The sequence below is a fragment of the Rhamphochromis sp. 'chilingali' genome, assembly GCF_963969265.1.
Source record: "Rhamphochromis sp. 'chilingali' genome assembly, chromosome: 3".
In the NCBI taxonomy this organism is placed as follows: Eukaryota; Metazoa; Chordata; class Actinopteri; order Cichliformes; family Cichlidae; genus Rhamphochromis; species Rhamphochromis sp. 'chilingali'.
The window spans coordinates 46,869,635-46,883,839 of NC_137931.1; the positions used below are offsets into that span (position 1 = coordinate 46,869,635).

General features: G+C 42.9%; 1 protein-coding gene across 1 annotated transcript; it reads right to left on the reverse strand.

The window, feature by feature from the left end:
• Window positions 1-762: 762 nt before the first annotated feature.
• On the reverse strand, window positions 763-14,125 carry mfn1b (mitofusin 1b). Its single transcript, XM_080878429.1, has 18 exons — window positions 13,956-14,125; window positions 13,372-13,529; window positions 13,123-13,258; window positions 12,301-12,463; window positions 10,833-10,957; window positions 10,643-10,751; window positions 8,528-8,635; window positions 8,265-8,418; window positions 7,962-8,029; window positions 6,417-6,538; window positions 6,043-6,169; window positions 4,726-4,830; window positions 4,244-4,346; window positions 3,421-3,647; window positions 3,170-3,340; window positions 2,272-2,468; window positions 1,896-2,030; window positions 763-1,671 (listed from the first exon to the last, which is right to left on the reverse strand). Exons 2-18 carry the CDS (start codon window positions 13,517-13,519, stop codon window positions 1,602-1,604), a joined length of 2,268 nt encoding a protein of 755 aa, XP_080734555.1. The 5' UTR covers window positions 13,520-13,529; window positions 13,956-14,125; the 3' UTR covers window positions 763-1,601.
• Window positions 14,126-14,205: the final 80 nt, after the last annotated feature.

Here is a 14,205-nt window from a genome sequence, read left to right on the forward strand (position 1 = left end):
CAGGTGCCTTCGTCAGGAGTTGCTGTGGAGACTCGTAGCAAATGTCTTGCTAACAAGTGAATCAAGTCATCAAGCTATAAACCACTAATATAAAATGAGTCTGTATTCTTAGGGAACTGCAAACATACTCGGAGAACCTCCGTCCTTAAAAGAAAAACGAAATCCTGCACAGTTCCTATGCCAAGCTGTTTTTTGTTTTGCTTTTATGGCTCTAGTCACACCAAACCAGCCTCCTAATTCAGTGACAGATTACAAGTAGTTGTGGTAACCAAATTGCTGGTTGGAAGCAATGTGTATCCTAATAACCGCACTGCATTCACTCTCAGATTTGCTAAGGCTTGCAAATATTTGCTAATTCCCAAATGCGGCCGATTGCCAAAGCATATCCGAGTCACTCTGTGCAACATGTCTGCAGTGTCTCAGTACAACAGCGGACTCCACTAAACTGGCTGTTTTCTGGTTATGCTCCTACATAAACCTCGGGTGCAGCAACTACATCACTATCAGTGGAGGAATTCCTCTTTCAAATTGATGTAGGTCTGGCTGGAGATTTCTGTGCATGTAGACAGCCACAGGTTGGGCTTTTGATTTTTGCTGTTCATTTTACAGTCAGTAGTCATTATCAGCAGCAGACGGCATGTTATTGTCGACTTCACGCCATTCAATCGTAAACTAGCAGCAGAGTGACTCTAATTTATTGCAATATTGAACACATTTGACCTTTTTTCTGTAAGTGTCCAAAAAGAAACACACAAAATCTCGTTTTAGATCGTTGCAGTTTTAATGCAATTTGGAAAATCTACACATACTTCAGGACACATTTGAGGAAAAAAAGTTTACAAAGTGCACACTGGTGTAGTCATCATCGGGTAATGGGTATAAATAAAATAGGGTATTATAAAATATATATATGAATATTTTGAAAGCTTTTGTTCTATACAGTTTGAAGTATTAGAAAATAGCCGACAAGGCTTCAGCTTTTCAATCGTACTCAAACGATTGAGTGAATTTACTGAGCTTCCTGTAACTGTGAAAATGTTTTCTTTCATTATTAAATTAATTTGTTTTTCACACAATGTAGATGTGACCAAACAGATGCACGTACAGTCGTACTGATTTGCTCCATAGAGGTTACTGAAATATTCACAGTCAGAAGCACATTAGTGTCCAAATACAGCACCCGACCGGTGGTGTGCACGCCGACCAGGATAACCGTGACCCGTGGAGCATATCTGCACCACAGGATTCAGGTGTGTTCACTGCTTTTAGAAGAGCCTGACATACAGCAGACCCTGTTGTGTCTGGGCCTTTGCACGTCTCTCTGCTAATCATGAAGAATCGTCTTTTTTTTTTTTTTAGATTAACAGTCAAATCTACAAAATCACAAAAAGAAGGGAAAAAATTACAAGTGGCTATTCAGATTGAAAACTGTTCCCGGGGTACCAACACAATTATAAATGAATAATTGAGAAGCTGATTATCAAAACATCGGCGCATAAACCTCGGCTGTAGTTTGCGCGATCTTGCAGTGACGTGGCACCGAACTGAGGAATGACTGACTCCGTGAGAGCTGAACTGTGGAGCGATGAAGAACAGGATCTTCACTGCTCAGGCTGCAAATACTGCTTGGTGAACTCCTCCAGCTGTTTCTCCAGGTCAGTGGCTTTATGTCTGCACACATCGTGTATAAAGAGAAATACTTGACTTATTACCTTCTTGGGTTGAGATAACATTTTGTGATATCTGTCATGTAGAACTCAACTACACGTTTCCAATTACTGTTATCATTCATTTGATCTGAGACGTTAACGTTCCCCACACTGGTTCCTGATAAATTCCCAGACAGACACTTTACTTTTCCCGTTATTCCCGATAAGAGAGGGAGCTGGACTGACCGCAGGCTCTTGGAGCGGCTCTGGATGCTCTCCAGCTGATCGATCTTCGCTGTCAGTTGACGGATTTCTGCCTCCAGCTCTTTCTGCGTCTGGTCCACCTGCTGACAGAGCCTAGCAAAGGTGGTTGCCATCTCCCTGGTAACACAGAGGGCACAGTGTGGCACTGCTTATTTATTTAGCTCTGTTACAGAGGGCGGGGCTGAGCTGTGTAGGTTTAAATTAGGAAAGGAGGCAGGAGGAGGGAAGCAAAAACCATGAGGCTATAACCTGTTCATGCACACAGAAGAGCAAGTGGCAGAAATGATTTTTAGATGGTTCACAGTGCACACTGTCAGCTCACTGGATAGACAGATGATATGAAAGGCAGCACACTTACTGTTGGACTTGTTTGCTACAGTTTGCACTCGTAAGGCTGACCATGAGCTGCATTTTATCGGATGCATAGTCCACAAACTGCCGCTTCAGAGCACGCTCCTTTGCCTTCGTGGTCCAAGTGAGTCTCTCGTATAGGTACAGCAGGCCATAGAGAGAGGCTGACAGGGCGATCAGCCTCCAGCCAACGGTTCTCCACACCTGAGAGAGAGTAGGCAGGTGAAGCATGCTTATTTTGCTGTTTCAGTGGTGGAAGCTTAGATTAAACATGTCGAGTTCAGCACCATGTATTTGCAAATACTACTCTTCTCTCTATAGGTTTACAAAGACGGTCGTCTAAACAATCCTTTTGAGCTACAATGGAACAAATATCAACCATTTTTAACAGGAAAATGTTAAACAGGCTAAAATGCACATCACAAAGTTGGGAGTACATGGTACATGTTAGTTCAGTGGTGGCAAACATAAGGCCTGAATTTCGTTGGACACACAGTTTTGGACATTTAGCTGAACTTTACATTACTTTTGATTTCTGAATACTGGAACGCCCTGGTCCATAACAAAGCTCAGGGAGTGCAACAAATAAAAACTCAATGTCAAGACAGTTTCTTACAGTTAAATATGTCCAATCAGAGTTCATATTGTTCGACTGTCCACTATTAACTGAGAGGTTAAAATGAGACCTGGGTTCTCGGGCTCCTTTTATTAAAACAGGTTCAAACATCTTTGACAGTGAAACCAGTGCTGTGGTTAAGAGCAGCTTCTTCTATTTCTTTCTTCTTTTTATTGTAAATCACTTTTGTTTGAAATGTGCTAGATAAAAAAAATGGACTTACTGTCTTCCTTACTCACACACCATATTTCATATGTTGGAATTAAAAACGACCTCAGACACAACATACCACTCCTCCAACGACCAGTACGCCCATTGAAGTGCGGGAATTGAGGGAAGCGATGGCTACTATCAGGTCCTCCTGGGTCATGAGGGCTGTCTGCTGGTTGGGCACTGCCACGGTCGTGGGGGGCGCAGAGGAGGAGGGTGTTTGGGTCTGAGGCAGTGCTGGGCGAGGTGTCTAAGGAATGACAAGCAGAGTTTTTCAGAATAGGATGTGAAAAAGTCTCATTACAATAATAATTCTTGATTGGTGCGCACCTGAAAGTTCTGGTCCACCAGTCTAAGAGCTCTCTCTGCATTGGCAGATCCCAGAAAGCGGTGGACTAACGCTTTCCAGCCCAGCGAAAACTTAAACTCAATGTCTTCCTGGAAGTCGCTGCAAAGTGTGGCGCAGTTTAGGTCGTAACTCATGTCAAACTTCCTGCTGTTCATCAGCATGGACACCTGGCTCTGGGTTGAAGAGGGAAGCAGAGGGAGCATGCTCTCTGGAAAGGGAGAATCCCAGCATAAAATGAAGAGAAGGCATATTTGGACACTAAGTGGGCAGCCCTTCAAAATGAGGACATTCACATTTGGACACATTTGGAGCTGGTATAATTTTAGGGACCTGCTGGGCTCAAAGTTAAGAACCAAATATGACACGTTTGTGTTGCACTTTTCCTTACAAGGAAAAAGAGAAACCGATTTATAGAACAGCTCCGGAAGTCTTTTCATCAGAGGGCACATTAACACCTTTACAACATCACTGTCACCGAGCACAGCTTGCATGCGTGCATGACAGTGACGCATTTGTCGCATAATGGGGCATGGAATGACGGCATTCAGCGAGGAGGGTAAATATAGCAGTGATCAGGGTGTAGCAGACATCAGCCTGAAGGCAAAAAGGTTCTGACCAAGTTTAGCAATGCTGCGAATGAGTGACGGAGCGAAAAAATGCTGCCCTGAAGCCATTTTCTAATAAAAAATATCCATTTCTTAAGAGATGAAACCATTTTCAGAAATTGCGTTAACGACTTCAGCTTTTATATTGCAACATTGCAAAGGAGCTCTTATTCATTAACATCCGTGTTACGTGAATTACCTATCATGTATTCCTGGGTGGACTGAACAGAGGCGTTGACAGCATTGGAGCAGCGGAAAGCCAAATTCTTGCCCATCCCCTCCTCCACGTGACCCAGCAGCTCCTGCCAACAGCAACAGGGGTCAGAGGTCAGATGGAAAAAAGGATCTTTGCACGCATGGCACTGTCACAGTGTTTATGCAGACTTTGCATCTGTTATTCCACTAAAACTGAAACTGGAACACTGTAGTGCTAAAGCTAGCAGATGCTAAATGCTTTCAGAGGCCTGTCAGATAAAGTTAAACTAAATGTGTGTAGTACACAGTGTAGCAGAGAGAAACTTCAGCAAGTAGTATGTACAGGCAGTTTATCTGCTTGGTGACTCAATGTGTAGCAGACAACTTTAATGAGCATCGATTGTTGACCCTTACAGCCGGTTAAGCAGAACATCATTTTATTGGCTTTTATTTCGTCTGAGGTGTTTTTATGCTGCCTTTACTTACAGACTTGTACATTTTGAGGACCTGAGGTGAGGGGTGGAAGTCACAGTGGAACTCATCAACAATTAAATGAAGGCGACAGATCTCCTCCCCCATGGCGGTGGAAACCTGGATAAAACGCAACATGGGAGCTCAAGTTGATCTAGTCAGTGACACACAATGGAGCTTCCTCTGGTTTCTGTCCAGGCATCAAGAAGTTTTTCCAATTTCAATATCAGCGAAATAAAGAAGAAAAAAAAAACCAATTACAGTTTTATTTTTGCATATAGAGGTAATTAAGTTACTTTCATTTAAAGGAGAAAGGAAACAGACAAAAGCTCTGTTAATCAGCTTGTCACCTGCTGACTCTGAGAAAGTGATCCATGCGTTTATTTCATCCAGGCTTGACGACTGTAATAGTCTTTATTTCGGTACCAGCCAGGCTCTGCTCTTCAGCTAGTTCAGGATGCTGCAGTCCGACTCCTGACAGGCGCTCGTAAACATGACCATATCTCTCCAGGCTCGTTTACACTGGCTTCCAGTGCATTGTAGAATTGATGTTATTGCTTGTTTTTAAGTCTCTAAATGGATTAGCTCTGTCATACCTCTCTGACCTTTTAACTAAAAATACTGCAAACAGATCTCTCAGGTCAGCTGATAAGTTGCTTCTGATTGTCCCTAGCAGCAGGCTACACACAGAGCAGACTTTGGATCAGTCTGCCTCTTCAGATTAGGATCTCTCCAACACTTGACATTTTTAAAGCCTGTCTCAAAACACATTTTTACTCTCTAGCTTTTACTCATGACTGAGTGTTTTATTCTCTGTGCGTGTTTGTTCTACTTGTTACTTTTGTTACTATGTACAGCACTTTGGTCAACATGTGTGGTTTTTAAATGTTGCTTACAAATTGATTGATTGATTGATTGATTGATATAATATTTGCTATTTGCTGACCTACTGGCATTTATAACATCTGATAAATTTATCAGCTGATCTAAAGAAGAGACAGGTGAAACACCCTTCAATCAGGTGTTGATTATGCATAATTTGGCCACCAGAGGGCACCCTGCCATCTGCTGTTGGCAACGTGTTTGCTAATAAAAGCAGACAGCGTGACCAAGTTCATAAATAAACGAGAAATCTGTTTTATAAGCAGAAAAAAAAACTCTTAGCTGATATATAGTAATATCTGGCTCCTTAAAAACTATGATGAGATGAAACACCTAAGTGATCAGCAGATAATTAGCACTGCATGTGTTGGTGTAATCACAAAGTAAATATCTGAGGTTGGAGATCCTTCAGGGTAGAAAAAAATCAATTTCTCCTTTTGTCAGTGTTACCTTGGACTCCACGTCCTCACTGATCGCCTTGATCTTCTTTTTAATTTCATCGACTAGCAGGTTGAGTTGATTCTTGACAAACTCCAGCCGATCCATCTGATACTCTCTGTCCTCCAGTGCCGCCACTCTGAAGACCCCCACCCCCCAAACAGGAAATGCTGTCACACATGCAAACTAGCAGGTAAATAACTTGACAGTAAAACGTTGATTAGACCTACACAGCAGAAAGAAGCAAAACAAAAAACAAAAAAAACACATGTTGACAACTCAAATGATCACATAATTTTTCAGCATGCTGATGTTTTATCTCTAGAAACCCTTCAGCTGGAGGAAGATCAGACATTATAAGTAAAGAAAACGTAGTGGGCGCTCACCTCTTCTCCGCGGCCTCGATGTGGATGGCATCCATTATGCTCTTGACTTGTTCTGTGATCTGCTTGGCCCTGATAGTGTGCTGCTCAAACTTTGTTTTCACTGCTGACTGCGAGATACACTCCTGCGAGGCCATAACACACAAGTTACTGTGACATTTACTGTGGCTGCTGCTGGACGCCGTGCGGGAATTTGCACGCCACCAGGGACGAATGTAGGACAAGATAAACACCTGCTACGTTTGACTTAAAAGAAGAAGAAAAGAAATGGAAACACAGGTGTGGAAACGACAGCAGCAGAGTGCGTATCTTGTGTCACGCAGCCCACATTTGGTCACAGTAGTGTGTTGGTGATCTCACAACAAAATTAAGAAATAAAAATCAACATATTAAGTGAATTTAAACACAAACGCAACAGAATGAAGGAGGAAGTGCAACATAGATAAGTAGGAATTTATGTCATGTTGGGATTTAAAGTAGCTGTTCTTCATTTTAAGTTAAGTAAAGAGTATCGCGATGACTTACTGGAAACAGATTCCTGACCCTGACAGAAGCAGCTCTCTAACGATATAGTAAATCTACGTCATCAGAACTGTGCTTTCTTTGTTTTTCTCACAGAGCACTTTTTGTTTCCCCTTTCCCAGCTGTATGATGATTTGTCTGATATGCTCTCTTCCAAACAATTCCTCCTTTATTGGGCTATTTCAGGTGTAAAGGAGGAGGAGAAGTGTATGCTAACTTGCTAACTGCCTACTTTAACATTTTCCTATGTTGGATGTAATCTGATGTTCCAGCATCCATCACTAACAACCCCAACAGCCAGACCAAGCTGCCAGTGAAGCCAAATGTCTCTTATTCTATGTGCTTTTATTCCCAGGATCTATACAGTAAAATACAACAAAAAACAAAATACCACAATAAGATGCAAAATTAAACAAAAATAAATAAAAAAAGCAGCAATAGAAAACTCAATGAAAAAAATGTGGAATAAAACAAACGGCTGCCCTCACCTAAGTGAATCTAGATTTCAGCAATGAAGACGCAGGTTGATGTAAAAAAGGCGCAGCGAGTGGACGGCTCTGCGGGAGTCAAAGTCTGAGCAGCTGGCTGCTTCTGTCAGCTGTTACTGCTCGAGGGAAGACTCACGCCGACTCTTGGTTTTTTTTTTAAACATCGAAACACACAGACTACTACTACTTTGAGCTGGCAAAGGAACATCTGAAGATTTCTTATTTATTCCACAAATGTTAGCAGACTTATGCAACAAGCTAAGTTCTGCTTCTTGTAGAGCAGCCACTCTTTTCTTCTCCTGCTCACAATGAATGAGGAAACAATCTCAGTTAGCTTAGCGGTGAGTTCCCTTCTTTCTTCAGCGGTAATTTCTGACGATGCGCTAACTGCAGCTCTCAGCAGGCATCCATGCAACCTAACGTTTCTTTGAATCCTATATTTGTAACGACTGAAACATCCATCCAACACTCAGTTTGTTAGTAAACATTGGAATATACGCTTCAATGTATTCGTTTTCCTAAACGCACACAAACACACCTCAAACCTCCTTTCAAAGCACTGAAACTCCTTCAGTCTCTCCTGGAAGCCCTCAGCAAGAGCGCCACCTGTTGGACAATTTAATCACATTAGAAAGATCATAAAGTTCTGAACATGACTGCAAAAATGCACGCGTACAATACTTTGACTCACATCGGATGTAAACATCTAAACCTCTAATTTAATATTCATTCATAGTTCTGCTTTATATTGATATCAAGGCTTCTGCGTAACACTGGTGAACACACGTGTATGAAATCTGGGTAGTACACTTTGTTAGTCCGACCTTCCCTGTATCCTCACCTGTTTCAGGCATGCCTTGTGCACGCTGCATACGGGAATTGAGCACCTCCTTTGCAGAGACAAAGAAAATGTGGTTGGGTGCCTTATCACTGTCCAAAACTTTGAGCTCATCCACCAAGAAGTTCACACAACGGTCTGTGTGCTGCTTCCTCACCTGAAAAAGAAGACACGCCACCTTCACGTATGAGGTTTTTTACATTATGTATTCTCAAAGTAACAATCTCTTTCATTGGAGGCTGATGACACAGCAATCCCATACTCACGTCCTCCATGTATTCTGGTTCATTTGCTGAGGCGTCCCAGCGATTGTTGAGGATGAAGATGTTCGGCTTTGAAAGACGCTCATTCACTTTGTGGAAAAAGTGCTTTTCCTAGAAGCAAAGAAGTTAAAGGACAGTCTGAGTAGTGCAGAACAGTAAAGACAGGAAGTCATTTCTTTCTTTCCAAAACAAAGCTCCTGCTTGATTTGACAGGGTGCAGACTGCAGGGGTAAAAATCCTCACGGTTTCCACACTTATGCAGAAATGGTAGCTTTATGTTTGCTACTCAGCCATCAAAGTTATTTACATAAATCCTCGATTTATATCTACAGAAAAGCCCAGAGTGGAATGCAAGTCTGCTTTGCCTTTAAGAACTGCAGCTGCGCTAAAGATCTCTGTGACTGGCTGTGTTTAGCTTCACGCTGCATGAATGTGCAGACAGAAAGAAGAGTGGGGTCTGTTTGTGGTCAGGCATAAACACTGGCTGGTTGCACTCTTATCAGCTCAGCATAGAGAACATCCACACGGCCCCTCTGGCACTCACAGAACTGGAAACTTGGAGTTCTTTAGCCGTCAGAATTGTTGTCTGAAGACCAACAAGGATACCCAATGGATTTACTTTGCCCAATGGATCATCACGGCCTTGCCGTATTGGTCCATTTGATCGACCTTTGTTGTTATTATTTATTTTATTTTCAGTTGTTACAGATGGGACAGACATGACTGAGGGATAGGAAAGGGAGAAAGAAAGATGAAGGAAAAGAAAAACAGAAGGGAAGCGGGACAGTGAGAAAGGGCACTTAAAAAGAGAAAGAAGAAAAAAAATCTCCCGGATCACCTGTTGAGAGGAAAAAGAGAAAACAAGCAAAAAAAAAAAAAGCAACATACTAAACACAACACCATCACGTTAATCTAGCCAAGTGTAAACAGCAGTAAATACTAAATATTGAATGTTGTTGTGCAGCACATAGGAACGACAGTGCACAATGTGCTTGGAAATAGCAGCCAATAGAGGTGTAGTTTGTGTCTATGAACAGTGAACACCTGCGTGCACACCTGTGTGGATCAGCGCGCTTGTATTCAAAAGGTTTCCCCATGTAACGGTCTGCTAGAGGATGTAGAGGGCCATAGCCCCGTCCCCCAAGGCATGAAGCAGGCATGGAAGAGATCCAGGCCCCAGACATCCAGAGGCCCCAGACATCCAGAGGCCCCAGAGTACGAGAGTCCAAGGAGGACCACTGGAGTGTGGGAAGAGCTGAGGAGAGCCCTAGATGAGGGGTCACCCAGTAGCCACGGAGCAGAAGCCAGAGGGGGCTGCGGTGGCGTGCCCGCCGGCTCTGCCGGCAGCCAGCTGTGCCAGAGTGAACCGAGCCACAGGCCCAGAGGCCGGAGGCCCCCCTTTGCCCCGGAAGAGACCTGACCGACCAACAGGCACCAGGCCCCGCCAAGTAGTCACCGGGAGTGAGCTGGTACATGCCTGAGCGCCCAGCCCCGGACACCAAGAACCACCAACGCACCGACCCCTGAGGGCATCAGTTACCGGCAGGGAGTGTGGTGAGGGGAGATAGGCCTTTGGAGGACACCATCCACTTAAATTAAAAACTTAGAGGCTTATAGAGCAATGACGGGTGACAACGGGCCGACGGACACAGCGACCCTATCATCTAATAGCTATCAATATATGCATTAATATACATTTAAATTTTCTTTGCAAGCTCCTTTGAATACATTTAAACAAGTAACTGACAAAGAAAGAGCAGATAAAATATCAGTAACTAACAAGCCTAATAATGGTTTTAATGACTGACACAAGCATATAGGCAATCTGAAAAAAGCTGACTAGACAGATCAGATAAGATGACAGGTGCTGGCAATACGATGACAAAATTCAGAGCTGAATTACAAGCGGGAACAATGAGGGAATTTCTTTGATCAATCCTTAAGTGAGTGGCGCTCACCCATGGAGCTGTTTCGATGATTTAAAACGTTATCCGGCCTTTTCCCCAGCTCGGGTTATTCCCTATCTACGCATGAAAGTGCCGCTGCAACTAATTATTGAAACAGAGTGACACCAGGACAGCAGCCAAACATGAGTTTGATGTGTGTGAGACACTTTACCGTGTTCATGAGTGTAGACTCCGAGTTTGCCACCAGCACAAAAACATCAGCATCCAGGCAAAACTTGTCTATCCAGCTGTCCAGCTCTAACGTGACGTCTGTTCCGGGGCTGGAAGTCAGAAGGGAGGTCAAATACACCAAATGTACGAGATAGGTGGACTTTTCAGATGCGAAGATCTGATCCTGTTACCTGTCTACAAGCACCAGGTCATCTCGCAGCAGAGCACATTTTGTCTTTGGCCAGAAGACACGTACTAGGCAGCCGGCATCCAGGCTTTCATCCATGAGAAGCGCGTGAGCCAGCTGGTTCACGGTCTGCAGACAGGGAGGAAATCCACTGATCTTAGGAATATTTACACAAAAAGTTTATAGTAATGCAAATGAAAATTATAGCACATTTTGCAGCCACCAAAATGTGTTAAAAACCACCGAAGGGTGCTGAATTGTCCCAAGAATCCATCAGAGTGTGAGAGAGTGTTAACAAAGCACCTTAGGTCTGTATGACTGGAAGAAAAGTGGCTTGTAGTGAAAAGTGCTTTGAGTGCTTGATTCGAGTAGAAGCGCATTATTTATAAATATGAGTAAATTTACCACTTGGAAACCCACCTAGCTTTAATCACTTGAGTTATAACACGTAAAAACACCGGACTGATTATTAGGAAGGTGAGACGAAGCCGCTCAGCTCCACACAGTAAACAAGACTGTAGGGTCTCCTTTAAATTTCAGACACCTGACACTGCAGTAAACAGCCTGCCTTCATGTCACATGTTCTTACATGGCTACAAGTTCAGCCTTTGCCCAGTTCAATTTGCATTCAACTGACTATTTACGTGGCTGTAGCTCACGAGGTAGAGCAAGCCAAATCAAATCAAATCACTTTTATTGTCACATCACATGTGCAGGCACACTGGCACAGCACATGCGAGTGAAATTCTTGTGTGCGAGCCCCACAAGCAACAGAGATGTGCAAACACAACAACACAAACGAGCAAAATACAAGAATGGCCAACCTGAAACTAATAAATATATGTACAATATATAATAGTGTATGCATTTCTGGATGTGTATACTAAATATTTTCCTACGTGTGTGTGTGTGTGTGTGTGTGTATACACATTTTTACAAATTAAATAGTAAAAAAAATAAAAATAAAAATAATAATAATAATAATAATAAAATATATAAAATATACAGAGTTGAATATGTGCAGAACAAGTGGCATTTATATACAGTGTGGAGTGCATAATGTTGAAGCCATCGACTACCTGAAAGGTTTGTGGTTCAATCCCTGGCTGCTCCATTCTGCATGCTTGCAGACACATCGGAGTATGAATGTGTGTGAAGTTAGACAGAAAGCACTTACACAGAAATAAGTGCTGGTGTGAAAGCGCCATAGAAGAACCAGTCCATTTAGCTACTCAAGTTCTACATTTATCTGCAACTGTGAAAAACCAACAAGAATAAGAATGTATAGTATGATAGAAAGAGCGGCAAGCAGTGTGAGCAGATGCTCTGATTAACGACCACGGTGGCATTCTGGTGCGTGTGTTCACATAAACTTTGTCCTCGGTTTCTCTGGAGGGGATCAGCTGCACATAATTACTAGACAGAGCTCGCAAACTTCCAAAAACATTCTGCTGCCTCTGAATTAAACTTACCTTGACACTCTTCTTTTCATCTGAGCCGTCTGTCTTGAGGTAGGCCTTATCGTCATCGGTGCCCTCCACACTCAAGAAGCAGTTGGTGGTGTGGCCGATACCACTTGGCAGCACTCGATCCCTCAGCATGGCATTAATCACTGTGCTTTTACCATTACTGGTCCTGAGATCAACAAACAGATTCTTTACTTACTTATTTAACCTTTATTCACACAGGCGGTCCCACTGACACTCGAGGTCTCATTTGCAAGTGAGACCTGTTGTTGCTCAGTGTGCTCATAATTTTAAAAACTCATAAAGAAATGAAAGTGTTATGTACAAAGTTCCTGTTATTTTCAGCTAGTCCAGCTGCTGTATGGTGCAATTTATTGCCATCTGACTGAATTACTTTAATATAGGACATGCTTGTTTTGCTGTAACACATTAGTTTCACGGTCAAGTAACTACTCGAGGCACGTGACTCATAGTTAAAGAAAATGAAAGTAAAGACACACCTATCCACACAACAGGGAAAAGAGTGCTTTACATTCCCACGACTGAGAGCGTCACAAAAAAAAAACCCACTCTGGAAAATACCATTTAAGAATAGCACCGCTTTTGGTAGAGCATGTGTAAAGCATCATGGTTATTATAGTTCAACGAAAGTAAACATAAAAAGTAAAACTGGATGTGAAAACACCTCATTACACCGTTTATATTGTAATACCTGTTCTGATCTTCTTAAATCTCACAAACACATAACTGAAGTAAACCGATAATAAAAACTTTTTATTAATAAAATGTCATTAAATAAAAATAAATCTGGTCAACAGGTAGACTAACCTGCCAAAAAAGGCCACTTTCATGTGCCTGCGTGCCAGCACCTCCTTGATGACAGCCAGTTTGTCTCTATATGCCTTAATCTGCTCCTTCTGATCCTGAGTTGCGATGTTCTCCAAAACTTTATTCCCGCTGATGTCTGTCAGCACAAAAACACAGCATGAAGAAAAGCAAGTGCTGTGCGCCTCCTGCACCAACACTCCTGATTGACAAGAAGTCGGTGTTAGAAGCTCCCAGGCAAACTTCTCTCACCTTCCACAAACTCTGAAGTCTCCTTCACGTAGTGGAGTAGCTGCTCGAACACATCGCTTATCGTCTTCTTGGCCACAACAAAGTGCTTGAGAGGGGAAAACTCGCCCCGGGCCGAGTCTGTCCGTCTGAGTGGAGGCGCCGCAGCCATGCTGGTCAATCTGAAACCGGAGGCGTCAGCAAGGACAAACACACTCGTATCAGCGGGCACGAACAACACCGCAAACACAGTTTGGATCGAGCCGAAACACTTCTGTTGATCTTAATATTACAGTTACATAACTTAAGTATCAAAGTATCAAACTGCAGTGGATGGAAGATGGATTGTTTATTAAAAGGGTTTTAGCAAAGTTATCGAACAAGAGTTAGCAGTGACGCCGTGCATCTTCCTACACATTGCTACACACGGTGTTCAGATAGGTAGCTGTACACACATATGTCCGGCTTTTCTTGGTTAGTTATTAGCAGCTGTCACACTTGAAAATCTCTCACGGTGAGTGCTGTCCTGGAGGCTAACCGATTAAGCTAGGTCATGTTACAGGCAGCCGTAAGCTAGCATTAGCCCCGGTGCTACTTTTTTTCCTCACCGCTGTCCAAAGAGAGCCCGCGTCCTCTTCTCATAACACAAATAATATAGATCCGGGTGGACAATGCAGAGATCTCCTTTGCTTACTGGAAGATTGATTGCTGTCAGACTGGCCCGTGTGTTCACTGTAATGTCACAGCGCCAAGTTAGTTAGAGGAAGAAGTATGCTTCCGAAACAACTTTTCAAAATAAAATGCAGCTTTGACAGAAACACTAGAAAGTAGGGCTGGGTATCTCACTGATTTCAAGAA